At 49.5% G+C, this 27,406-nt stretch overlaps 2 protein-coding genes across 12 annotated transcripts in view; one reads left to right on the forward strand and one right to left on the reverse strand.

Annotated features, from left to right (window-relative positions):
* The window catches only part of Papln (papilin, proteoglycan like sulfated glycoprotein), a 34,236-nt gene extending 14,999 nt beyond the window's left edge, over positions 1-19,237 (forward strand). For 2 of the 3 annotated variants that reach the window (XM_031357186.1, XM_031357187.1), the window contains exons 14-28: positions 456-638; positions 792-933; positions 3,228-3,308; positions 3,475-3,736; positions 5,106-5,226; positions 5,513-5,654; positions 6,928-7,402; positions 7,985-8,122; positions 8,378-8,502; positions 8,757-8,910; positions 9,354-9,491; positions 10,215-10,342; positions 10,452-10,560; positions 12,830-12,996; positions 16,099-19,237. In XM_031357186.1, the coding sequence (XP_031213046.1) occupies positions 456-638; positions 792-933; positions 3,228-3,308; positions 3,475-3,736; positions 5,106-5,226; positions 5,513-5,654; positions 6,928-7,402; positions 7,985-8,122; positions 8,378-8,502; positions 8,757-8,910; positions 9,354-9,491; positions 10,215-10,342; positions 10,452-10,560; positions 12,830-12,996; positions 16,099-16,274 (2,541 nt within the window). In that variant the 3' untranslated portion in view covers positions 16,275-19,237. The remainder of the gene's footprint in view (positions 1-455; positions 639-791; positions 934-3,227; positions 3,309-3,474; positions 3,737-5,105; positions 5,227-5,512; positions 5,655-6,927; positions 7,403-7,984; positions 8,123-8,377; positions 8,503-8,756; positions 8,911-9,353; positions 9,492-10,214; positions 10,343-10,451; positions 10,561-12,829; positions 12,997-16,098) is intronic. The other variant, XM_031357189.1, reaches the window with a different exon arrangement.
* Positions 18,406-27,406, reverse strand: part of Numb (NUMB endocytic adaptor protein) — a 118,875-nt gene continuing 109,874 nt past the window's right edge. For 6 of the 9 annotated variants that reach the window (XM_031357195.1, XM_031357190.1, XM_031357196.1 and 3 more), the window contains 4 exons: positions 25,559-25,852; positions 23,982-24,131; positions 21,460-21,606; positions 18,410-20,509 (listed from right to left, as the gene is read on the reverse strand). In XM_031357195.1, the coding sequence (XP_031213055.1) occupies positions 19,794-20,509; positions 21,460-21,606; positions 23,982-24,131; positions 25,559-25,852 (1,307 nt within the window). In that variant the 3' untranslated portion in view covers positions 18,410-19,793. Of the gene's footprint in view, positions 20,510-21,459; positions 21,607-23,981; positions 24,132-25,558; positions 25,853-27,406 lie in introns of all 9 variants that reach the window. The other 3 variants (XM_031357198.1, XM_031357197.1, XM_031357199.1) reach the window with 2 other exon arrangements.

Here is a 27,406-nt window from a genome sequence, read left to right on the forward strand (position 1 = left end):
TACACAGAGAAACCCTGTCTCAAAACAAAACAAAACAAAACAAAACAAAACAAAACAAAACAAAACAAGAATGCTTGCTGCTCTTCCAGAAGGACCTGAGTTTGATTCTTGACCCTTACGCCAGGTTTTTTTTCACAACTGTCTATAACTACAGGTCCAGGGTATTGGACACCCTCTTCTGCTCTCACTGACATGCACATCCAAGTAGCATACCCACAGAGAGACATGCATATACACATAAATAGAAATAAATCTAAAATTAAAAGGAATGTGAACAGCACTCTTCAGGCCGTGTGACCTCAGAACAGTGACTCGGCCTCTCTGGGCTCAGGAGTGGGATAAGGGCAGGAGAGTGTCATCTGCCCCCTGAGCCAGCCTGGTAGGGCCTCCAGCTGTCCCAGCTGACTTGGTTCCCCAGGGTCGGGGGACATCCCCGCTGATAGCTGTCTTTACAGTGCTCGGTTACATGTGGAACTGGGATCAGGAAGAGAAGTGTCACCTGCCGAGGGGACGAGGAGTCCCTGGTTCATGCTGCAGCATGCTCTTTGAAGGACCAGCCAGCCCTCACGGAGCCCTGTGTGCAAGAAGCCTGTCCGGTGTTCCGTGGCCAGGCCTGGCATGTTGGCTCATGGAGTCTAGTAAGTGCCCGTCCCTTCCCAATGCCTGCTGTACAGGTCTGGTCCCGGGTTCTGGACAGGTGCCTGTGAAGAGCACTGTACCCTCCTTCTCCAGGGGTTGTCCTTGGCCTCAGGGTCTCTCTCTCTCTTTCCACTCCCACCCTGGGCCTTCAGTGCTCTAAAAGCTGTGGTTCCGGCACTCGGAGACGGCAGGTCGTTTGTACCATCGGGCCGCCTGGTCGTTGTGTGGACCTGCAGTCGTCCAAGCCTGCCGAGGTGGAAGCCTGCAACAGACAGCCCTGCCACCTTCCTCAGGGTAAGGATAGAGCAGGGGGGCGTGGCACCCCCTTGTCCCCTGGCTGCCCCTTTAGTGCACACCTCCTGCCCGGGGCTTTCCCCTGGCTGCTTTCCCACATCTCTGGCTATTGCTGCCCCTGTTGTTAACAAATCTGTGTATAGATCCCTGTGAACTCAAGTTCGCCCAGTGTGTTGTTTCAGATGTCGTGTTTGCATTAGTTTCCTTGTGCTGCATACCCTGACCAGCTTCCTGAGAGCTAGGTCCATGGCTCCTGCTCCTCTCTGTTACTCTTCCCCCAGTGTATGTAGGAGGTGGGAGGTACTCAGGAATTGTTTGTTGAATGGCTGAATGAGTGAAGAGAGAATACATACTGCTTCTGCCTGTCTGCCTTCTCCCCCATCCCTCTAGGGAAGAAGGCCCCTCAGGTATGGGGGGTGGGGGTTCTGCTGAGGGAAGGATGTAGAGCCCAGATTTCCTTGGTGTGTGGATATGACACTGAAGGAAGGTCAGGGTTGTGGCTAAGCTAGGCTGGTTTGTAGGCTCCAGGTGGAGACAGGAGGATTCCAGTGGAGGTACGTGGCAGGTCTCAGAGGGTCAGGGGACTTGGCTCAGAGCATGTGCATGCTGACCTCAGTGTGGCTCTGGGCACGTGAGAGTCCTCTCACCTGGACTCTGTGGGCAGCAAGGGTGACTGTCCGTCCTTGGGGCTGTCATGGGGGCCACTGTGTCTGAGCATGTGGATCCTATGGGAGAGAGTGGTGCTGAGCTGTACCGGAAGCCATTCAATTGGTTCTGGAGGTAGAGAGAGACGAATATGGCTCATACTGGGGGGGTCAGTCTGAAGGGAAGATGAAATGCAGAAGAACAGCTCCAGAGAGCAAAAGGCAGGGATCCAGGAGGAAATGGGAGCGGCATCATGTGTGTGTGTGTGTGTGTGTGTGTGTGTGTGTGTGTGTGTGTGTGTGTGAGTGATGTCCTGCACACTGAAAACGGGGACTGAGTGATGCTTCATTGTTACTGTCATTATTGGTTTATTGAGACAGGGTATAATGTAGCCTAGGCTGGCCCCCAAGCTTATTATGTAGGTAGCTAAGGATGACTTTGAACTCCTCATCAGCCTCTCTCCCTCCCAAGTGCTGGGATTATAGCTGTGCACCACTACACTAGACCGAGAAATGTCTTTTAAAAAGTTCGGTTTAAGTTTGTTATGTGTACCGTGTTTTGCTTGTGTATACATCTATGCACTTTGTGCATGCCTGGTGCCCGCAGAGCCAGAAGGCACCAGGATTCCCGGAAACGGGGACTACAGGTGGCTGTTGGCCGCCATGCGGGTGCTGGAACTTGAACCCTGGTGCCTTAGAAGAGCAAGTGTCTTGATTGCTCAGTGGTATCTCCAGCTTGGCCACAGTTACACTGGAATCAACTCTCTTTAGGCTGGTTCTCTCTGTAGCCCTGGCTGGCCTGGCATTCCCACATCACTTTAGCAGGTTCTGGACTCCGGCCCTCACGCCTCAGAAGGAACACTTTGTCTACAGACCTGCCTCCTGCTGCGACAGTCTGTGTTAATTACTCCATCAGCACTAAACTAGCAGAGCAGAGCCCACCTCCTGCCCTCACTGAGAAACTTTGCTTTGGGGGAGTGCCTGCCTAGTTTCCTTACCTCCTTATTTAAGAAAAAAAAGCCGGCTAGTGGTGGCGCACGCCTTTAATCCCAGCACTTGGGAGGCAGAGACAGGTGGATTTTTGAGTTCGAGACCAGCCTGGTCTACAGAGTGAGTTCCAGGACAGCCAGGGCTACACAGAGAAACCCTGTCTAGAAAAACAAAAAACAAACAAACAAAAATTCTCTGATTTTTATGACTAAAAAATAATCTAGCAATTTAATTAAGAATATTAACTACTGAAGGCCATAAAAATCCATTTTTTTCTTGTGTTGAGGCTCAGACCCAGGACCTGGTCCATGCTAGATAAGTGTCCTACCAACTCAGCTGCCTGTGGCCTCTGAGTCACTTGGTCTAAGTCACTTAAGTCTTGGTGACTTAATTTTGCTAAGATGGGCAAGGTAAAAAAGAAAAAAATCCATACATGTAGAAAAGCTGCAGAAAATCTTTGAGTCAGGCATGTTGATAAATACCTGCAATCCCTATACCCGAGAGGCTGAGGCAGGAGGATTCTTATAAGTTTAAAGCCAATACAGTCACAAAGTCTCCGTGGACATGTTTTTTATGGGTATGGGATATTGGTTTTTCTCTCTGGCATTACTTTTCTCTGGTTCTGCCCTCCATATCCACCTATTCCTTGGTTCTCTACAGAGGTCCCTAGTATACAGGACTCAAGGGCCCACCCCTCAGACCCCAGGATGCTTTCAGGCCCTCAAGTGTCTCCAGTCTCAGGTGAGAAACTGGGTCCCTACCCCCGAGACCCATCATCTATGAGTCTGGGTGGCCTGAGGGTGGCCTGGAGGGAGTGAAGACCCTGGAAAGTAATTTAAGGTAGACATGGGCTGAGGGGGAGGGTCAGGGTTGGGACATCACAGTGGCCTTTCTTTCTCACGTATAGATGCTAGAGACCAGCAGTGGGCTCCCCTGGAGAGACCCAGGGCTCAGAGCAACCCCAGAGAAGGTCAGGATCCCCACCTGTCACCTGCAGGCCGGGCCCCAACTCTTCAGCATCGTCCACACCAGCCACCCTTGAGGCCTAGCTCAGGGCCCCATGACTGCAGACACAGCCCCCATGGGTGCTGTCCTGATGGCCACACACCATCTCTTGGGCCTCAGTGGCAAGGTTGTCCCTTGGCTGGGGCCTCGTGTCTTCAGAGCAGGTGAGTTGAGACTGCTTTCAGGGGAGAGAGAAGGTGGGGCTGGGCCATGGTGGGTGGGCCAGCATCCCTGCCCTGGGCAGGCTTGACCAGGTTAGATCAGAATTCCTGAGGTGCCCTGGCTGTACCTTTTTTTTTTTTTGGTGAAGGGGAGACTTCTTTTCCTCCTAATGGGCTTCTAATGTGCCCAGCCTGTGGAGAGGTAACCTAAGGCCTGTAAGCAGGCATGAGAGGTGGTGATTCCAGTTCCCAGGCTCAGGAGCCCAGGGTGAAGCTGGCCACATCTCACAGGACTTCTACCAACACACTCCTTCAGCCTCGCAGGGAGGGGACGGAGTCACCCCACTCTGCCGGGTGCCTTCCCTGAGGTTCTTCCAAGCCCTACTTTGCACAGGGCTCCTGAGAGACCTCGTTGCTTAGGGTCTGGGATTTCAGGCCAGCAACTTGGGGGTGACATCCTCCTCTCAGCCACTAGCCAGATGTTCTGCTGGGTGACTGGAGGCAAATGACTTCTCTGCTCTTGGCCTCCTCCTCTGAGAGCCAGGAGCAATGGCTGCTGCTGAGCGAGACTGTGATGGGGATCACCCTTCCTTTCTAAAACATTCGCTTCCCCTTTGTCTTAGTCAGGGTTTCTATTCCTGCACAAACATCATGACCAAGAAGCAAGTTGGGGAGGAAAGGGTTTATTTGGCTTACTTCCACATGGCTGTTCATCACCAAAGGAAGTCAGGACTGGAACTCAAACAGGTCAGGAAGCAGGAGCTGATGCAGAGGCCATGGAGGGATGTTCCTTACTGGCTTGCTTCTCCTGGCTTGCTCAGCCTGCTCTCTTATAGAGCCCAAGACTTCCATCCCAGGGATGGCACCACCCACAAGGGAACCTACCCCCTTTGATCACTAATTGAGAAAATGCCCCACAGCTGGACCTCATGGAGGCACTTCCCCAACTGAAGCTCCCTTCTGTGATAACTCCAGCCTGTGTCAAGTTGACACACAAAACTAGCCAGTACACCCTTGCTTCGCACACTCTCTTGGTGGAAGGGAAACAAGGGAGCTCCTAGGAGCCTGATGTTCGTGTGGGCTCAGGTGCACCCCTTTTCTGGTTTTGGAATAGGGGGTGTGCGTTGCATCAAGCATAGGTTGTTCACTGTCAGGGCTGAACCTTCCCTGAGTTCCGGTGGGTGTGAGGAGAGCCTGGGGCATGCAGAATGATTTGCCCTCACAGGAACAGGCTCTCAGACCGATCTTTACCCGGACAGTCTCCTATGCAGGCAGCCTCAGAGCCTGGTCCTACCTGGTAGTTAGGTACCAGGGACCATGGAAGGGCAGGGGCAGGGCCGGACAGTGAGGGGGGCTGTGTACTGTTTCCTAGGTACGGATGCTGCCCAGATGGGGTGTCTGCAGCTGAGGGACCCCAACAGGCTGGTTGTACCAGGTTTCACAGCAGTGACAATACTGGAAACAGGCCAGGGTCCAGGGCAGTAGCTTCCAAGGTAAGTGGCTTCCATGGTAGGAACACAGCTCAGCGCTACCAGGAACCTTGCAGCTTCAACCTCGGGAGAGGGAGGACCCTACAAACCTGCAACCTAGGCAGTCCTTTCAAAGACCAGGGCTTCAGAGATGGTGTTCAATCTCCCCAGGGGCCTGGGTGGGGTTCTCTGCCTCTGACTCATGGCTGTGTCCCTTCCCTTTTCCTGTCACCCTCCCTCTGATCAGCCCAAGCTAGCCACTGAAAACAAGATTTATTCCTAACTCCCCAACCTCTGGCTTCTTCTCCAGAACTTGCCCAAGACCCACCAGCCCCAGGCCCATGAAAGCGAGCCCAGTGAGTGTCGAAGCTCTAGGTTTGGCTGTTGCTATGACAACGTGGCTTCTGCAGCTGGTCCCCTGGGGGAAGGCTGTGTGGGCCAGCCCAGCTATGGTGAGCCAGTGCCCCTTCTCATCCTTATCTCTCTGGACCCATGGCCAGATACTTCATTGACTCAGATTTCCCAATACGTGAGCACACACACACCTGATACCAGGCCAGAGGGATGGTCCTGTATCTAAGATGTTCACTCTGGGCTGGGGGTAGTCATAAGTGGAACTCTCAGTGCTGAGGATGGGCCTCGGTCGGTAGAGGGCTTACTTAGCATGCACGAAGCCCTGTGTTCAACCTTCGGTGCTACATATACATACACCAGATATGGTGGTACAGGTTTATAATCCCAGCACTTGAGAGGTAGAGGCAGGATGACCAGAAGTTCAAAGTCATTTTTGGCTATGTACCATGTTCAAGGTTAGCCTGAGATATATAAGATTATATCAAAAAAAAAAAAACAACAACAACAAAAGAAGAAAGAAAGAAAGAGAGAGAGAGAGCCGGGCGGTGGTGGCACACGCCTTTAATCCCAGCACTTGGGAGGCAGAGGCAGTCCGATTTCTGAGTTCAAGGCCAGCCTGGTCTACAGAGTGAGTTCCAGGACAGCCAGGGCTACACAGAGAAACCCTGTCTCGAAAAAACAAAAAACAAAAAAACAAAAAAACCCAAAAAAACAAAAAAAAAGAAAACTTTAAAAAAAAAAGAATGAGGCCCCTCCCAAAGGAAGGGCAGGACAAAGTAGGCTGAGATGGTGTGTGTGTGTGTGTGTGTGTGTGTGTGTGTGTGTGTGTGTGTAAGTAGCAGCTGAGTTTTAGAGAGAAGGTCGGGTCAGAGCATAGGATGGCAGATGGGTGGTACTTCCAGGGTCTGTCATGGGGATATGCATCTTAAGTCTGACAGCCTGGTGGCCCAGGGCTCTGCAGAGGGTGGGTCAGGAAGGGGAACAAAGGCCACTTAGAATATGAAGAGATGGAGCAGAGTGTCTAGGCTGACCAGCAGGGTCTTCCTGCTGAGAACGTTCACAGCCCCTCAGGGGCAGCAACAAGGAAGTCAAACTCCCGGCTGGTTTGCTCATGCACCACACCGTAGGAGGAGGCTGCAAGGGACATTAGCTTGTTCAGGGAGTCCCTGTCTTTTCTTCCTGGGGACTCTAGTTTGGTATGGGTGGAGGCTGCTGTGACCTAGCCTAAGCAAGTCTAAGTCAGATTCTGGGAATGTCCTGGGCTCCTAAGGAAGGTCTGTGGTCCTGGCAAGAGTAGGGCTGTGCGCTACAAAGCAGGACAGGTATGTGAGGAGTGTTCTCACCAGTAACATCTTCCATCCCCAACCACAGCCTACCCAGTGCAGTGTCTGCTGCCTAGTGCTCAAGGGTCGTGTGGAGACTGGGCCGCCCGTTGGTACTTTGTGGGATCAGTGGGCCGGTGTAACCGCTTTTGGTATGGCGGCTGTCACGGAAATGCCAATAACTTTGCGTCGGAGCAGGAGTGCATGAACACCTGCCGGGGCCATCATGGGCCCCGCCGTCCTGAGGCAGGAGCCTCTGGACATCGTGTCCATGTGGATGGTGGCCAACGTGGTCCCGGAGGCCAGCAGGAACCTGATTGGCACAGGACAGGAGCCACAGTCCCGAGACTGCCCTCACCTTCTGGAAGCCCTTGGCGCAGAGAACATGAGCCTAGGCCAGGAGAGGCGTCCCACATCCCAGCCCATGGAAGACGGCCTGGAGGTCAGGAGATCCGGCCCAGAGTCCCTGGACTGGACAGAGAGGCTAGGCCAGCAGTGCCACCTACACACAGCCCCTCCTACAGGTGAGGCCTGCTTAGGATAAGCATAGGATGTCCAGGCCAGGGCAGAGCCCCACCCCATGCTTTATTTCTGAGTCCTAGACAGTCCGGCCAGGGGGTCTTGTCATCCCCTCATTACAGGTAGGGATGCTGAGGTATCTATCGGCTCCTAGATTCTTTCTCTGACTTAGCTACTGTACCAAGGTCTATGTCAAGCTGGAAAAGCGAGCTCCAAGCTTCAGTTTCTTCCCTTGTAAGACAGTGACAGTGTTTTACTCCCTGAATATATTGTAGGTTTTGATACCACTTGTTATTTATCACTTGTCCCATTGTATGAAGAAGGGGTTTGGGGAAATAAGCAGACTTAAGGAACCAAAGTATATGCTGCCAACACTCTGTGTTGGCCAACTCCACTCATGGTCTGTCGTCGTGTGGTCTTTCTTAGTCTCCTACGCCCATGGTCCGTTTGCTTCAGGGGCAGTGTCTGAGGGTCAGGAAGGCTGGGGTCTTCCATGGGACTCTAGCCTTACAAATGCCTACAAGAGAGTTTCCCTGGCCGTGCTCCTGTGCCAGGAGGCGGCAGATACATACTTTCCATCTCTCCAGGATCAGCTTGGCAGACCCAGAACCCTCCCTGGTACAGGCAGCTCCAGGCCAGGCGGTACAACTCTTTTGCCCTGGCAACATCCCCCCAGAATTCCATGCAGGGTGGCAGAAAGAGGGCCAGCCCATCTCCTCTAACAGGTGCGTACAAAATCATGGTCCCATCTCCTGTGTGAGAGGTTCACTGTAAGATCCTGGTGAGCCATCGCTACCTTCTGCCTCCTGTCTGTGCACTGTCCTCTCCCATAGAGAGGCCCTCCTGGCGTGCCGTGGGAGTGTGAGAGGGCTGGCTCAGAGTGCTACGGAGCTATATGGTCTTCTCTGGTAGCATAGGAGCCAGAAGACTTTTGCTGCCCTCAGGAGCCCAGAAATCATGTCACTCGTCCCTCCACTCAGGTACCAGCTACAGGCAGATGGCTCCCTCATCATCAGCCCCCTGAGGCCAGAGGATGCTGGTATCTATAGCTGTGGCAGCCACAGGCCAGGCCACGAGCCCCAGACGATACAACTTCGAGTCACAGGTTTCTGGCCCATCTTGTTCATGCCACCTCCCAGGGTCTCACAAAACAGAAGTGGGACTGAAGGAGGGACGGGGTGGGGGGAGCGGGGAGAGGCTGGGCAGGGGGCAATCCACCCTAGAAAGAAAGGCTCAAGTTCTTCCTTGGGCCACTTCTTCCTGTCGTCTTCTTCCCTCGCCATGTCTTCGCTGGTCTCATGGGCCCTCTTCCATTCCCTTCTCAAAGCTCATGCCTTGCTTCTTTTGGCCTTGTGACAGGGGGTGACATGGCAGTGTTGTCTGAGGGCCAGCCGAGGCATTTCCCTGAGACCAGGAATCCAGACCCTGGCCATGGTCCTCGGAATCGTGGAACAGGAGCAGAAGCCGGGGGCCACAGGGGTCTCTCTTCCCCACACCCTAGGCCTGCCACCAGGTAACAGCACAGCGTGCCTCAATTCTCCCCACCTTTCCTGGTCCATGGCCTCAAGAGGATGAGGGAAGGTTTGTGCTGTGCTTGGGTTTTGCCACCCGGTGACCCGGGCTCTGAGAGGTGACAATTAGGGAAGCCTAGCTCCTTGAGTTGAACTTGAGGGATGGTTCCATCTCAGGGGACTTGGGGGGTGGGGCAAAGAAGGCAGCACCTCTGTCAAGGCCTAGTGGCAGATAGGGCAGGAGGAGGTAGACAGAGACACACTGGGTATGTTTAGTCAGACCTTGCCCCAGTTCTTAACAACAGTGTTGGTGTCCTAGTAACTAAAGGATAATTTTAGGGAACCAACACTGACTAGAGAGGGAGACAGGGACCCATGCAGAGGACTTTGTTGTGAGGAGAAATGGATGACAGGGGCCCTTTGCTGTGCACAATTTGTTCTGTAGGTTACGTCTGGACCGGACTCAGCCTGGAGTGGTAGATGCCAGTCCTGGCCAGCGGGTCCGGTTGACCTGCCGTGCGGAAGGCTTCCCGGTCCCCACCATCGAGTGGCAAAGAGATGGGCAGCTGGTCTCTTCTCCCAGGTTCATTCAGCCCCTCCTGCTGCCCTCTCCTGTCTCTAGCCACACCCCATCCCATGGAGGCCAGACTTTCTGCTCTGGAGGAACAGGGTTGGAACACAGGAGTCTGGGCATTTCCAAAGTGTGGTTGATGACAATAGGAGGCCAGCCCAGGGAGGAGGCAGCTCTGCACGCCCTGGGAGGTCCCATTGCTGAGGGTAACTATCTGACTCGGAAGCTGCAGGGAGCTATACAGAAGTATGTGCTGCTTGCCAGCAGGTCACACACAGGCAGTTCACCACAGACTCAGGATTTGAGGCTATTACACATGGCAAAACCAGTAAGTCTAAGCCTTTAATCCCAGCACCCTGGAGGCAGAGGTAGAGATCACACCGTAGCTCAGGCTGGCATAGAAGTCACTATGTATACAAAGCTGGTATCAAAAACTCATGGCAATCCTCCTGCTTTGCCAATTCCCGAGAGCTGAGATTGCAGGCCAACACACCTGGCCCCAAATAGCTTTTAAATCAGAAAATGTGAAATGATGTGTTACTGAGTCTAGAAGCCAGCTATCATCAAGTGACTTACTAAAGTGCAGGCAGCTGCACTGGGTGGGCCCTCAGTGGCTTTTCGGGTAGACATTTTTGAACAGTAGGGCCCTGCTCAGCCCCCTCCCCACTCTACCTCTCCTGATCCCAGTTCAACCCCTACTTGGGTCAAAGACGAATGACTGTGTTTTGTTCCCAGGCACCAGGTACAGCCTGATGGCTCTCTGGTCATCAGCAGAGTGGCTGTGGAAGATGGTGGCTTCTACACCTGTGTTGCTTTTAATGGACAGGACCGAGACCAGCGCTGGGTCCAGCTCAGAGTTCTGAGTAAGGAGGAAGTCTTGAGTGTGTGGGGGGGCTAGTGGGCATTAGAGTCAAGTGGTGAGAGGTGGTGGAGGGGTCGGGCTAGCCACTGACAATGTCTTCTTATGCCTAGGGGAGCTGACAATCTCAGGACTGCCTCCTGCTGTGACGGTGGCAGAGGGTGACACTGCCAGGCTTCTGTGTGTGGTGGCTGGAGAAAGTGTGAACATCAGGTGGTCCAGGTAAAGTGTTATTTCAGTCAGTACAGCTTCACTCTGTCAGAAATGTCACTGTCAACACTGTCCCTATGCCATGTCATCAGGGCCAGGGTTGGAGGCTGTAGCAGCCTCTTCCTATAGCACAAAGCTCCAGAGGAGAGTTTTCCCACTGGCTGGACTACCATTTCTTTTTCTGGGTTTCCTTTTCTGTTTTCTTTTGGTATTCTTGAGACAAGGTCACACTATGTAGCTCTGGCTGGCCTGGAACTCACTCTGTAGATCAGGCTGGCTTCGAACTTAAGATCTGCCTGATTCTTTCTCCCAAGTGTTAGGATTAAAGGTTTATGCTACTACACCAAGCACTAATTTCTTAATCTTAGCATCACCAACATATTGGGCCAGACAAACTTGCTGTTTTAGGCTGGTGCGTGGTAGAATATTTAGCAGCTTCTACACTATCTACCGCTAAAGCCAGTCGCCTTCTCTCTGCCCAGGTTAAGATAGTGAACAGACTTTCTAAGCATGGCTGTTTGCTCCATAGTGAGACCCTCAGGGCTGCATGCAGCTTTGGAGACTTCAATGATTTTTTTTTCCCAAATGTACTTATGTGTATGAATGTTTTGCTTGCATGTGTATGTGTACAACATAACATGCCTGGTGCCTATGGAGGTGAGAAAGAAGAGGGGGTCGGATCTCTTGGAGCTGGCATTATAGATGGTTGTGAGCCAGCATGCAGTTGCTGGAAACTGAACCATGGTCCTCTGCAAGAATAAGTTCTTAACTGCTAAAGCCATCTCTCCAGCCCCGACTTCAGTGAACTGATTCACACGGCATCAGAACTTAGGTTACTGTTTGGAGATGTGCGGGTCATGTGGACCCCTTCCACTGTGAGCTGAGAGGTGGCCCTGGCCCAGGTTCCCCCCAGGTGCTGACTGTGCATAAAGGAAAGTAAGGCTTTGGATCAGAGAGAGTCAGGGAAGAGGCCAGGGAGGTAGTGAGAGGAAAAGATGCTCTTGGGAGGAGTAGCAGGTGGCCAACGGCAAGCATTTCCTGGAGGGATGCATGGGTGGTGGTGGTAGGGTGATGGTGACAGTGGTGGTCAGGTGCCTCTAAGGTGGCCTTGATGCCAGGTTCTTCGCTAGTCACAGAGTCCCCACTTAGCAGCATGGGGACATCATGACAATCATGATCTACTGATCATTGCTTTATCTACATCTAGCTCCTGCTCCAGGGGACATTGTACTGGAGAGGCCATCAAACACCTCCTTTGCTCCTACCACCACAGGGTGGTTGACCCAGTCTTTACTTCATCTGTGGTGGTGTCCTACTGGCCACTTGCTTTTTTCTCAAAACGCTCCCTTCCCATGGCTGCCCTCCTGTCCTCAGCGCTGTTACCTGGACAGCTTTGGAGACGGACCCATCCACAGGCACAAACGAAACCCTTCTGGGTCTGGACTTTCCAGCTTCAGATCTCAGATTTAACATCTCCCAGGCATCTCAGACTCAAAGCATCACCTCACTATTCATTCCTTTCCACATGGCGGGTATCAGTGGGCTGAGGCCTAGTCACCTATTTGCTCTCTTGGGGAGAGAGGAAGGAGGTGGGCCCTAGAACCACCATTGCCCAGTAACCAAGCTGTCTGGTTTCCTGTCTCCACCTCCTACGTCTGACCTTCACTGTCTCTACACCTCGGTGTCCTGTCATCTTCTCCGTGTGCACGAAGCAGCACCTACTCCCTGCTTGCCCTTCTTGCAGGTCGCCCCAGCCAGTCCCTGCTCCACTCAAGCCCCCAGTCACTCCCATCACCTGCTTAGACATTTGCTAGGAGCCCAAGAGTCCTGACTGGCTCCCCCCCCCCCCCGACCCCCACCCTTTTGCTCTGGCTGTGACAGCTTGCCTTCAAGTCCCCAAATCCCCACTGTCCTCTTCTGTTGGCCAGCCCTGCTGCTGTCTCCTCTCCTCAGGTCAGCTGCTTCTTTCTTGTGGGAGGCCCCTGGAAACCGACAACCTCTCCTGTGTCATGTACCTTTCCTCTGACCTAGGGCCTGGCATTTGTCAGTGACGAGCTGGAGTGGGCTCCTTTGTGGATCCAAGGGATGAGTGCACTGAGTTGTGCCACTTAGCTTTTAATGTCATCATACCAATTGAGTACACCTGTCCTCTCTTCCCTGAGGTGTCACCTACCTGCCCTCATGGGGAGAGAAGGTTAGCTCTGGAATAGCCTTGGCTAATGTCCTTCTCATCTCCCAGGCCTCTCAGGGCATGTCTCTCTCAATGTTCTCTCCCCTTCAGGAATGGACTGCCAATACAGGCTGATGGGCACCGTGTGCACCAGTCCCCAGATGGCACACTGTTGATCCACAACTTGCGGCCCAGGGACGAGGGCTCTTATACATGCAGTGCCTTCCGTGGGAGCCAGGCTGTGAGCCGCAGCACAGAGGTGAAAGTGGCCCGCCCAGGTGAGAAAGGCTCATCGTGGGCTTTGTTGTCCTGAAGGCAGCTGAGCATCTAGGGCCACAGGCTTAGTGATCCAAGACACTCGTTCTCATCTGTGCCACGGTCCAGTTTCTGGCATTGTAACAGGGGCGGGTGTTTATTATGGCCCCAGAGCCACCCCACAATCTAAGGCCATGGCGAAGATGCAGCAAAGTGTTCAGAGTTCTGCCATTCAAGGTTACCAGCTTTCCTCTGGTAAAGATAATGTTCACGGTGGATGGACGGCTAAAGTCTATAAATTCTAATCAGGGTGGCAGAAGGCCCTGTGGGTCTGGGCTGTGGCTCAGTGCAGAGCTCTAGCCCAGCACTGTGACAAACACATAGAATAAATAAATGGAAGACCTCATTCTTGAGAGAGAATGCATAGGACAGATTCTTTGACCATTGTCGGCACAATCTCCTTTCCAAATCACATCTAGTTTGTAATTTAAAGAGAAAGATTAAAAATAATTTATATGAAAAATGGCTGTAGGGTGGAAAAGTGTGTTTTTGATTATGTAGGCATGTAACAGGGGCTATGGTCACCTTCATCCTTTCTCCTCGAGACAGGCAGCCAGAGAGCTGCAGGGCGTTCCCACTGTTCCCACAGCAGATTTGTGGCCAGCTAGGAATCAAACCCGGCTTTTTGACTCCTGATTTTACTTGCCTGTGTAGCCAACACTGGTCTCAACTTTAACCTCCCTGCCTCTGCTTCCTAGGTCCTATGCTTGTTCTGTTATGCTCCATCTCAGAACTGGTGAAACACGACTGTTTAATGTTTAAACTCATTGCAGGAGCTCTGTGTTTAAGTGGCAGGGCAGGGGATGGGGGAGCACTTACAGTGCTCTCCATGGGTCTTAGTGTCTCAGGGAGAGACAGAGCCTCCAGCCAAGCAGCCAGTTCTCACAACATGAGGTGCATCCTGGAGAAAGGGTCCTTCCTTGGCTTGGCAGTGATGGCACCAACTGCCTGGTGTGCTTGAACATTGCCGAGCCACTGTAGGAGGGTTAGGGTTAGGGCAGGCTGAGGGTGAGAACTGGCCAGGGGTTGAAGGTGTGTGTTAAAATGTTGCTTTGTGAGATTTACACTCAGGCTTCCCACTGTGAAGCCCCTGAGCTCCCTGGGACCCCAGCCCAGTACTCTGCAGTACGGAGACTCACATGGCTATAACTGTGAATGCCTGTGGTGACTGCACTGTGGTGAAAGTCCCATACGGCAGGACTTCTTCCTTTGATGTTTCTAGAAAATCCCACCCACCTATCTATATACTGATCAAACTAATAAGACCAGGAAAAAACCAGAATGCAGATTTACTATGGTGAAGAGAACAGTCATTAGGAGACTGAGGACCTGAGCGTGGTGATGCACACCTATGAATCCTAGCACTTGGGTTGTAAGGATATGAGTGACATTATCCTGACTTAAAACAAAAGCCAAGACAAACAAAACCTACCACAAAACCAAACAACTCCATGGGATCTGGAGGTTCACATTTGTGACTAGCCGTAGATGTGCCTGCAGTGAGGGGTGACACTGGGGAGTTGTTTGACAATGGTGGCTAGCAGGCTGCTTTTGGCTTTTGGTGACGGCTGGCTGCCAAGCCGACCTCCCAGACCTCACCCATGGCCACAGACCTCTTTTGCTCTCTGCTACATGTTGCCAACCTTTCCATATTTTGGAGGCATCTCTCCAGAGCCCCAGCTGTTCCCTTCCTGGCTGGCTGTATTCCTTCCGTTGACCGGGCTGCAGATCTATGCTCTCACTCGTTGGGAGTCACACAGTGACTGTCTCATGCTGCCAACTGGTGGCGCTAGGAATAGTTGGCATTAGGTGGTGGCTTAGGTTTTTCTCACCCTGGCTTGTTTTGCCCTAAGAGTTGAGTGAACAGGAAATATTGTGGGGACAAACTCTGTCTGCTACCCATTCTGCCTGCCTCATTTTCTGAGGGAGAACATGGTTGTGGGGTCATGGCAGCAGTGAGACTCAGATTTTTGCTGTGGTTATTACATGTCCTGGGTGCTGTTGTAAGTGGGTTTTGTGTTACAGACAAGCACCCTATACTCTACCTATACTCTACTTACACTCCTACGTCTTTCTCCTGTTTTTTGTATTTGTAGCTTGAAATAGGGTCATACTGAGGTGGCCCGGCTGGCCTTGCAGCTGTGGTCTGCCTCAGCCTCCCAAGCAGAGGTTGCAGCCCTGGTGTTCTCCACAGCATCACTCAGCACAGTCCCTAGAACAGCCCTTTGAGGCAGATGCTTGTACTCCCTCCATCTCACACAGAAGTAACTGTCTTAAGCTCTATTTGGAGCACCTATCGTGACAGATAGCTTGGGGCTGCAACAGCTGATAGTTGGAATCAAAGTTTCAGACTTTGAAAAAACAACAAACAAACAAACAAACCAGTGTATACACATGGGTTTGCTACCACACACACGCAGGGAGACAGTCCCCTGGTTATGCTGGTAAGTGTGCCAAACCTTCTGAAGGCCATTTGGGTGGTCTGGTCTTTTTTCATGGTGTCTTCTAAAGGAATAGAGGAATGGAGATACTAGCTCTGTGTGGTGGCAGTAGGGACAATGGGGACAGTACTGCACAGAGCCTGCAGAGAGAAGAGGCATAATTGCAGGGTGGGGCAGTGGAATCAAACCCCGACAATCACCAGATACCCATAGGAAGGTTGAGGGTAGCAAGCAGCACATGGGCTCTGGCTTCAGTGTAGTCTTAGAGCTTTGAAGATTCATCACTTTCTCAGGTGGCAACCAGGACAGATGCAAGCTGGGGAGGTTGGAGGAACCCAGCAGCAACAGGAAGGGGACAATGGTTTCCTGACTTCCAGTTTTCCTAGGACTGACCCTACCAATCCTTCCTGTGAATCTGGGCCCATACAGATGTCATGTGGCTTTTCAGCTCTGGACAGTAGGGCAGGAAGTTAATGTGAAGAGCCATTTGATGGTCTAGTCAGTAATGGGAGTCTGGGAAAGGCTGTGCACTGGGCTTAGGCCGCAGATAAGGGTCACAGGAGGGCCTGTGAGAGGCTGCAGTGAGAGCTGGCTGCCTCAGCCCTTTCTCTCCTTGTCCTGCAGCACCAGCCGCACAGTCCAGGGACCTAGGCAAGGACTGCATCGACCAGCCGGAGCTGGCCAACTGTGCGTTGATCCTGCAGGCCCAGCTCTGTGGCAATGAATATTACTCCAGCTTCTGCTGTGCCAGCTGCTCCCGCTTCCAGCCGAATGCCCAGCCTGTCTGGCAGCAGGGATGAAGGCTGGCTATGGCGCCAGTTCTGGATAGTTTGCTGGGGAGAAGGGATGGTAAGACATGGCTTGCAGAGGGCGTCATCTTTCAGATACTGCCCCTCTCAGAAATCCAGGGTTGAGCCCCAGCAGCTGCCAGTGCAAGCCTCCCTTGTAGTGCTCAGCAGGGCCGGGCCACTGTGGAGAGGAGCCCTTTATACCTCTAGTTTTCTGCTGCATCGAGGACCTTTTATCTGAAATGCTTTGGACCAGAGTGTTCTAAACTTTTAAGTATTTGTAGACTTTACTAATTGAGCATCCCTAGCCTAAAATTCTGAAATGCTCCGAAGCTTCAAACAATCAAATGCCATGTCAGCCTTCAAAACTGTCTGGGTTTCAAAGCATGTTTGATTTTGGGTGAGGGATGCTCAATTTGTACAGAGGATCCACTCAGCACACTGCAGAGCCAGCCAGCTGGATGGGGTGCCTGTGAGGGTAGGGGAGTGATGGTAGGTACTTCTCAACTAGAGAAGTATTCCTGCTAGAATCCAGCGTCTGTGGGTCAGAGGTTGAGCAGTCATTCAGGCTTTTGCATCTTCCTAGGCAGTGGCACAGCTGCCTTCAACACCACCACTGTGTGAAGCCCACAGTATAATGCTCGGGAAAGCACTCAGCCAGGTGGAGGCCATAAGGCCTTGATGCAGGGATGTGGGATCGAAAAACCAGATAGCCTGATAATCTGTGTGTGAAAAAATAACTGGGAAAGAACTCCACTGCAGGGGCATGACCTCCTGGGGCTCCCATGAGGCAGGCTGGAGAGGTTCACTCCCCTACACAGCTCACTGGCCTGCTCTGAGGAGCAGAGAGTCATGCTTCCTTAAGTAGGAATCTGTGGAGCTTATTTGTTGCTAGAGAAAAATCAGACTATGGTGCACACAGCAGCTGGGAGCTGGTGAGATGGCTCAGCGGTAAAGGCACTCAGTGTCAAGCCTGATGGCTGGAGTGTGCTCTCTGGATCCTCCCTGGTGGAAGGCAGAACTGACTCAGGCCAGCTGTCCTGACTGCCATACGCATGTGCACCTGAACACACAGAAGCATAGCTGTAAAGTTTATACAACAGCTAGGAATGGTGCTGCATGCCGACAATCCCAGTGCTTGAGAGGCTGAAGCAGGACTGCCACAGTGTGAGCCAGCCTGGATCAGAATGAGACCCTGCCCCAAAGTAAACAACCCATAGAACCCAGCATTAGCAGGATGAAGGTGCAATGTGACAATCAGTAGTCGGAGCTGCAGGAAGGCATCCTTCATCTTTCAGAATCTCTGATTTCTTAATGCTCTAGGAAGAGGCCTGGACTTAATGAGAGCGTCCTGGGCTCTTCCCACTTTAACTTCTCCAACTCCTCTGGGAGACCGTCTAGTAACACAGGTTACTATGGGACCAAAGTTCTGACATTGGCTGGAATGCAAAGCTTCATGTGTGAGTGGTGTCTCAGGACGTTTTGCTCAAAAAGAGAGCTGAGGAATATCTGTGTGCCAGACATTTCTGTTTGCAGGTGGGAGTGAGGGCTAAACTGGGAGGTGAGGGATGAACTGTTCTAGGTCAGGGTGCTGAACCTCATTCTACACAGAGCACACAAGGACTTCCTCAGTCTAAAGCACAGTTTGGTAACCTCCCCTCTCCCCACTGGCATTCTGATTTAATTGGCCTTGTGAATAGGCTGGATAGTATAGATGATGTGTAAACATGCCTGTGTGTGCACTGGGGGATCTCATGCGTGCTTAGAACATGTTCCACTGAGCTACACCTTGGGTAATTCCAATATATAGCTAAGACTGAGAAGCAGTGTTGTCAGGCATGGTGGTACATGCATACCTTTGATACCAGCATTTGAGAAAAAGGTAGGTAGATCTCTGAGCTCAAGGCCAGCCAGGGCTACACAGTGAGACCCTTCTGTACACTTCCAGCTCCATTCTACCCCTGGGCTGGGGCTCAGTCTCTGGCTTCTTGGTGTAGTCCATACTACTGCTGCACATCAACTTCTGAGCATCGAGATACCAGTCACACCCCTGAAACTTAAGAATATACTAATCTCCCCAAAAGATCTTATAGTCACAAGCTAGAAATGAGCAGTAAAAAAGAAAAACAGAACTATAAACTCATTTGCAAATAAGAACAGCCCTTCATGGGCAAAAGCTCTACCACGAACATTTATTTTTGTTAAAGCAGATTATAAATTCTCATCAGTACAAATATATATATATATATGTATATATAACTTACATTTGATTGTAAGGCCAACGTTTAAAAGTAAAAATGAGATGGGATCTCACGTTGTTACCCACGGTCAAGTAGCTGCAACTGGCATGGGATGTTCTATTCATGGGGGCAGAAGGGGACACAGACACACACAGCACATAAACCAGAATCTCATCCCTGTAAAACTTATGGGAATAAAACCTCAAGGACAGAACCCATTAAGACCCACGTTGCACACCAACACAATAGCCTGCGTTCCCTTTTCTTGATATGGTTATGTCATTGTCACCATACTACTAAGGATTAACAGAAAGAAACTGCAATGATACATAAAAGATTCAACACACATTCTCTATAGAGTAGATTGATTCCATTAAAATGATGGCATTAGAATTTCACCACAGGTTTAAAATCAGGACAACACTGCTTGTTCATCTTATTAAAACTACTACCTAGTGACTGTACTGGTTTATCAGTATGATTGTTTTTGCAATGTGCTAGTTAACAATGAATGATTACAAACAAGCCAGGGCTCCTGCCTACAACTTCCAACCCTTCCTCGTTTTTACTTCAATAGGCATCAATGATAAATCAATCTTATGTACAATTTCTTACATCTAACCCGCTCACTTTTGGCAAGATTACTTACAACTCATACAACTTTTTAATATTGAGAACTATTTAAAATATTCTAGGTGCATAAAAATAAAGATTTTGGCTTTTTTGATATATATATATATATATTTATAATATTTATTCTGTAACTCAAAATGGAAGCTCAGCTTTATCTCCAGACTACAGCTCTACTGGGCAGTTGCTGCTGTGCCCTCCTGTGAACCCAGCAGCACGGCCTGCCTGGCTTCACCCAGCCACACTGTTCCCCATCGAGCACTAAGATGGCCCAGGACTGGGAGGAGCGGGTGACTGGCCTGAAATAAAGGGAGACTGTTTTGCTTCCTGTTATGTTTTATATTCCAGTAAATGTGCTTTGAATACAGATTCCTCTTCAGATCTTCTGCCTCTCTGTTGCCAGAGATCTGTTAGGGTGAGAGGGGCCAGAAGGCAATGTTTCCTTGACTTCTCTAGCCTAGCTGCAGGGCAGTCCTCCCAGGAAGGCTTGCCTTACTTCTCTGGGCGTCACCCCTTGCTGGACAGTGCTTGGACTTGCTCCTTGGGACCTCTGGGATTAGTGAAAAGTGTGCCGATCTGGAAAGCAAAGTCCCCTCTGCTCCTTTGCCCTCCACCCTATGCCCTTGCCTACGTACAGAAAAACATGGGTCACAGAGACTGCCTAAAGTTCTATTTCAAAGGTCTTCTGTAAGTCACTGGAGAAAGGGTTGGTAGGAGAGGGATTTGTACGCTGCTTGGACTTGCTTTCTAGTGCGGCCCACTGAGCTTCGAAAGAATCCACTGGGCAGGTGCCTGGAGGGACTTCTGCATGCCTGTTTCCTGAGGCTAGCCCACCATTGTCTACACCATTGAAAGCTGCAGAACCATTGAGGTGCTGAGCAGGAGGCTTAAAGAAGGGACTGGTGGTAGCACTACTTGTCTCATATTGAGGGAATGTCTGCTGCTTGACCAGGCTTGGTGACTGATGTGGATGAGTGGCCTGAGGATGGCCTGCAGTGCCAAACATATTGGCTACCATCTGGGATGGGGTGATGCCCACTACAGGCACATTAGAGGCTGGATAGGGCATCCCATTGGCCACAGGGTAGGACTGGGTAGGGACAAAAGCTGGTTGTAGGGGTGGGACCACACCCACTGGCACAGGCTGAGACGTGAGGAATGCATGTCCTTGGAAAGGAGGTGCTGGAGGGGCAATGGCAGCAGGTGGAGGGGGCTGGAGAACTGGCTGCAGTGGGGCAGCTGAGACCTGTGGCTGCTGGGCCCGCACACTCTTTGACACTTCTTCTAACCATCGGTCAGCTTCAGAGGGAGTGCGTCTGTGACCAGCCTGGAAGAGACCTGCAGAGGCAGCACCAGAAGACTGTCCCCACTCAGTCCCTAGAAGCAGAGAGAGAGAGGAAGAGTTAGAAGCCTTTCTCACTTGGTAACCTTGGTTATGTGAATGATCCTAAATGTTCCATGATCGGACACTTGTAGTTCTGGTAGAGGGACTAAAGTGACACCAGCCTTGGAGCTCTGCTTTGGTGGGATGAGATCCTGTCAGAGCATGATGTCCTCTTAAGGCATGCGGAGGCAGCTAGCTGGTGCCAGAACCCTGTCATGTTGCCACTGCAGATCCCTAGTAGAGAAACTGGCTTATAATACTCCATGGCTCAAAGGACTGGGCACAAAGGGGCATGCCCGTGTTCCTACAACAAGGAGTTTGAGGTAGGTAGACCAAGTTACAGGCTACAGAACAAGACTCTGTCTTAAAAACTCAAAACCAAAACCATGAATAATTAAAAACAATACATCCACCCCTTCAATACTCCAAAGCCAGCAGTAGTGGAGTATACTTTTAATCCCAGCACTCAGAGGCACAGGCAGGCAGGTCTCTAGCTCCAAACCATCCTGGTCTACAGAGTGAGTCCAGGACAGCCAAAGTTACATAGTGAGAGTATATCTCAAAACATCTCAGAAAAGCTAGTAAAAAATACAAAAAAGTTTTGTAAAGCGCGTTCTGCTCTGTGGCACTTTAGATGAGCCTGCCATGCAGGGCGCTTTCATCCATAGGCAGCTAGCTGTGTGTGCTACTAAAATCCAGTGAAAAGGGTTGTGGGGGTGGGGCAGGAACCAGCGGCTTATTAGAATTCCATGGTAGCCAAGTTCCACAGTTCTGAAAACATCCCATCTAGTCCTTTTATTTCCAGTTTTATAGCCTTTTTTTCCCCCACAGCCACGCCTGTCAAGGAAAGAATAGAGTTTTCACTGTAGTCCTCATTCAGGTAACTGGCCATTTTTTTTCAACTTGCTCCCAGAATCTATTTCAACATCTGTGGCCACCTTACCCGGATGTCTGGCTGCACTTTCCTTGTTAGCAGCGTCAGGGACATGGGCCCAAGGGTTGGTTTCACGGACAGGCATTGCTACGGGTGCTAGAGCAGTACTGGCTGGCTTAGCGGTAAGCACATGGAAGGCTGAATCAGTGCCATTAGCTATAATGGAGCAGACAACATTGATGGAGTTAATTCATGCAGGGTGTCCAAGCTACACAAGATGGGTCAGTCAGGCCAATGTACAATATAGGAACAGACATGGGGATGGTCATGCTATCCTGCAGTGGATACACACACCTTTTAACAAAAGAAAGAGATTGCATCAAATGACTGTTCTTTGAAAATATGTATATGAGAGACAGAATGAAGCCTAATAAATACAATTTCAAATTAAATTGATCATGACTATTCATGCAACTAGGCTTTGGCTTAAAATTAAGTAGATAAAGCATTTTGTTCTATACTTTTCTAAAAGATCAAATCAGGCCAACAATAATAATGGGTTAAGGAAGCCAGGCGGTGGTGGCACACACCTTGAATTTCAGCACTTGGGAGGCAGAGGCAGGCGGATTTCTGAGTTCGAGGCCAGCCTGGTCTACACAGAGAAACCCTGTCTCAAAAAACCAAAAAAAAAAAAAAAAAAAAAAAAAAAAAAAAAAAAAAAAAAAAAAAAAAATCCCCAACACCTCCCCCCAAAAAAACACCCCCCCAAAAAATAATGGGTTAAGTATAATCATTTCTTAGTATGTTCTCAGCACCAAGCTAACAACATTTTATATACACCAAACTTAATTCTCTCAAAAGTCTCATAAGTCTGAGATTAGGGAGTGAGTTCCAGTGTTCTACAGATGCCTAAAGCCAGTTAGCACCGGTATAATACTGTGCTTTTACCTATACATTTAAAGCTAGGGAAAAGTTTAATTTATAAGCTTGGTACCCTGAGAGGGTAATAATTACTGTAAGAACATATTATAACAAAATTATTTAAAACATGAATTTTGTTTCTGGAATTTTCTATTTAATGTTTTAAGATAGTAGTTAACAATAGCCAATTGAAACTTCAGAAACGGAGACCATGAATGAAGGGTCTACAGTTTGCCTATATAACTGGTAACAAAACAAAACAAAACAAAACACATGGTATGTGTTTTCGTTTGCTCTAATACATTTGTCATTTGCTGCAAAATTAATTTTCTATCTTGTCTTTTCCCCATGTAACAGTCATAATATCCAGTGGCCTTTCATGCTTCACCTCCTTACTCAGCTTAAGGCTGCTCCTTTATCAGTCTTTAGTCTGTATTCCAGCTTTCCACCCTATTTAGCATGGAGGATGTTAGGACTGGACAAACACACTCAGGGTAATGGTACTGTTTACCCAGGGCTATGAAACAATAACAAAACTGCATCAGCTAGAGACTGGAAGCCCTCTAAAGACAAAGGACTGGGCTCCCTTGTCTCTGTTCATGTTCTATACCCAGTGCCCTACAAGCAGAAGGCAGTGGGATGTAAGTGGGGCAGGAAGATCTGAATTTAATCCCAGCTGCACAGCTTGAGCAATTCACTCAGTCTATCTGAGCCAAATTTTTCTTCTCTGTAATGGCTACCTTGAAGAACTATTTGAGGGTTAAATAAGACAACTCGTGAGCATTCCCCACTGTGGCAGGCACTGTTAAGTGCTTGATATATCAGAAATGCTATGTGATGATATAAAGGACACATGACTAGAAGCATTATGTCAAAAGACTGACACCAAGAAGCAAAGCAAAGGGTGATGGCAGCTTCTTGCCGGGTAACAGCACTGCCCTTAGTACAGCCCTTTCCACTTGAAAAGTTCTCAAAAGACACGGGAATGGGCAACTGTCAGGAGCCACTGGTTTACTGACCTGTGAATTAGAATTTAACTTAGCATATTGGGAGTTGGGGGGGAATGACACCAACTCCAACCCTGAAGTAACTCTACTGTCACAAAGGCTACAAAATGAACCAATGAGCAATGAACAATAAAGTAGAAACTTTATGAATCTCTTTCGGTAGAGAGAAGGTAAGTCTAGGTCTCAATGTTTACACTACTGACATCTGGGATGGATGATAATTTGTTGTAGGTGCTGTCTTGCATGTTGGAGGATGCTTGGCAGTATTTGGAATGCTATAACAATCCCAAAATGTCTCTATACAATAAATACAAATTTTCCCTGAGGGGGCAAAATTGTCCTTGGTGAGAATCACAGAGCCTAAACCAATCCTGACAGCTGTTGGTTCTGTAAAGCTAACTGGCTAGCTATTCTGTCCTGTAGGTCAAGAGGGAAATAAAGCAGTGGATGGAGGCCACAGAGACTTTCTTGGATGCACAGACAGATGGATTCATGCCAAATGATGAAAAGCAGACAGCTTAGACAAGAGAACAAAAGCCCAAAGACGTGGCTGGCAGGGAATTGAGGGATAATGATAAGCTCAGGATGCCAACTTCCAGTTCACGAGAAGCATGCTAACAGGATTAGTATTAAAGAGAAAAAGTGAGGTCAAAGATCACCTACCTTGTAACACAGGAGACTGTGGTGCCACTGATGTCACTGGTTTGGTCATTGGGGCAGAGGAGAAGGGGTCCTCAGAGGGCGTGCTGAAGGCACTAGTGATCTGGGAGCACAGAGAGCTGATGCTCTCAGCCTCTCCCTCCACCTCGGGCACTGCAAGGCAAACAGGAAATGGTTCTGGACAGGAAAGACAGGAGTCCTGAAATATGACAGTACAACAGTGTAGGCTGCCATTTCTCACTTTAACTCTTCCTTGCAGAAGGACAAGTCTCAACTGCCAGGCTACCCAATCAGCTTCAGTAAATTAACACCTCAACTTTCAGACAGGAGAATAGAAAACATCAGTAACTCATGCACTAAGATCATCTTTCTCTGCAAATCCCTAATTTATTTCTTCTTGAGACCTCGTTGGGAATTTGGTGAGGTTTTTTATGTGAGGCTTTTTGTACAGCTGGGTCTTTCTGGAAGATCTCTGCAACCTATTTAACTTTCAACCAGTTCCTAGGAGCTACAATCAAGTTCTAGAGCTAATAAACAATTTTTTTTTTTTGATTTTTCGAGACAGTTTCTCTGTGTAGACCTGGCTGTCCTAGAACTCACTCTGTAGACCAGGCTGGCCTTGAACTCAGAAATCTGTCTGCCCCTGCCTTGCAGCCTTGCAAGTGCTGGGATTAAAGGCATGCGCCACCTCGCCCGGCACCCTCATCTTTAAAGTTTCTAGTAAACTGAAGTGTAGGACGCTAAAGATTCTCTTTGATATTAATTCTGGAAAGCCGAGCAGAAAGATTGCTTTGGCCTAAAGTTTGGGGTTCAAGTAATTTGAGATTCTGGGGGGAAGAGCGGAGGAAGTAGGCAGGACGGGGCTCTGAGAACATTCTCTCATTACTGAGCAAACATTTTATGTGTACTGAACCTTTGCTCATTTGCAAAAAGAAAGATTTTGTGCCTTAACTGCCCCAGTGGGAGACTGCAACGAGGTACTTGAAGCACCTATAGTTTCTGTTTTGAGGGTGCTGAAAGCTGAAAAGCCTTTCCATGAGCACCTAAATCCAACGGTTCTTTAATCTAGTTCCATTGCCCACAGGTCTGTCTCCTCTGTGCTCGCTCAGTGTTGTCAGGAAGAGTGTCTACTGAGCCAGAGCTTCCTCCTAGTCAGTCATGGAGAGAGCGTGACTCGTCTCAGAGGGAAGGCTAACAGCCCAGTAAAAGCACCAACCAGATCTAACATTTTAACTGTAGCTCATATGATAAGGAGGGAGCTTACAGGCTGGCTTAGCTGAACTGAGCGACCACCTATAAATGGGATCCTATAAACACAGGAAGAACAGAAATTTGGAGCTTTTTCTGTATGGAAATAGGCTAGCTGAGAGATAGTATATCCATATCAGGACAAGCAACAGACCTTGTGGCTCAGGCTAGAAATTCCATTGTGGCTCTGTCACTACTGATGGAAGAGAAATTAATTATTCATGGTCCTAGTTTGCTCTCATATGAAATACACACTATGACAGCTTCAGAGAGACAGGCGCGACTAACTTAGAGGGCTTTGTGTTGCTTCTGACAGAGCTACGGCACATTACCTGTGTTTTTCATTGGGAAATCAGTCTTCCTCTGCATAGTAGAAGGCAACTCATTGATGCGCAGGGACAGCTGGCGTTTAAAGGGTGACATCTTCTGGCTAAGAGCAGGAAATCCCCGGAAAGAGCCTTGGCGAGCAAGCTGTTCAATTGGTGCATGCCGGCGTGGGATAGCATGAGGATTGTTCATCTCTGAAGAGGCAGTGGCATCCAGAGTAGGAGAGGTGGGAGAGGATGGGGATGGAGCAGTGTTGCCAGGAGCCACTGATGGACCAACAACTGTCTTATCTGTCTCAGCTCAAGAAAACCAAAGAAAAAGACCTTAGACCTCAGCAGTGACCTTCAAATACCCCCAGTTCACAGCTGAGAGCTCAGAAGCCCTCTCATTCTTTAACTCATCCATTTTCCCATGTTCAAATCTAATATATTCTGACAGATGACGATTTAACAATACCCTCCTTGTTTCATCCTCTATTAAGACACAATTCCAAGCATCTACATAAATGCTCACAGCAAACAATAACTACTACCATGGGATCCTGATCCCCTCTTCTGGTATGCAGACATACAAACAGACAAAATACCTATGAAATAAGTAAATACATCTTTTTTTTTTGGGAGGGGGGATTCAAGACAAAGTTTCTCTGTTTAGCCCTGGCTGTCCTGTACCTTCCTCTATAGACCAGGCTGGCCTTGAACTCATAGAGATCTGCCTGCCTCTGCCTTTCAAGTGCTCCACCACTGTCCAGTGTACATAAATAATCTTAAAACACAGATAACCCAGCTTCAATGGAGTCCTTGTACAAGGTCCTTAGGAGAATAATGGTGTGGGGACTGCAAAGATGACCCAGTGATGAAGAATATGTGCTGCTCTTCTGAGGACCTAAGTTCAGTTCCCAGCACTCACATCAAGTGGTTCATAACATTCTGTGCCAGCTCCAGGAGATCCAGACACTCTCTTCTCAACTCCATAGGCACCTGCACTTTCATATCACAAACCTCTCCCCATGTATACAAATTTAAAATGAAAATTAATCTATAAAAGAATGATGAGTCATCTGGATGGCAAACCCTATTGCCAAACACACACGATCTGGCACAGATCACAGAAATCAAGTTAGAATTATGCTGGAGGCTTTCTTCCTGCTATCTAGTCTTTAAAGCACAAGATGCTATGTAGGCTTCTGGGGGAACTGCCATACAGTGTTACCCAGGTGCAGACCCTAGAAGCAGCAATAGTGGCTGGCTAGGCAAGATGTGCCCACTGGTATAACAATGTGAAGTCTATTGCAAGGGTAATCAACTACTTTTTAATTGGATTTGGGCTCCTTTCAAAGAGGAGGGTCGTATCTGGTACTATAAATCTAGTAAAAACCTGTGGTTCAGAGCCGAGGAGATGGCTCAGCAAGGGAAGTGCTTTCTCTGCAAGTCTGAGACCTGGAGCTTGGATCCTCAGGACCCAGGAGAATGCCCTCTGGGGCATGGTGGTTCACTTGGGACTCCAGCACTAAAGAGACAAGGGGGAGCCTCAAAGCAAGATAGCCAGGTTAGACTATCCAAATCAGTGAGCTCTGGGTTGAACTGAGAGACTCTGTCTTATGAATAAGGTGGAGGGGCTGGAGAGATGGCTCAGTGATTCAGAGCACTGGCTGCTCTTTCAGAGGACCTGGGTTCAATTCCAAGCACCCACACAGTGGATCACAACCACCTGCATCTCCAGCTCCAGGGAGTCTGCCACTTTTTTCTGGCCTCTGAAGGTACAAGGCACACATGTGGCACACAGATATACATGCAGGCAAAACTCCCATAACAAAAATTAAAATTTAAAAAGTTATATAAAGAAGAATAGAG

The sequence above is a fragment of the Mastomys coucha genome, unplaced genomic scaffold, assembly GCF_008632895.1.
Source record: "Mastomys coucha isolate ucsf_1 unplaced genomic scaffold, UCSF_Mcou_1 pScaffold6, whole genome shotgun sequence".
NCBI lineage: Eukaryota > Metazoa > Chordata > Mammalia > Rodentia > Muridae > Mastomys > Mastomys coucha.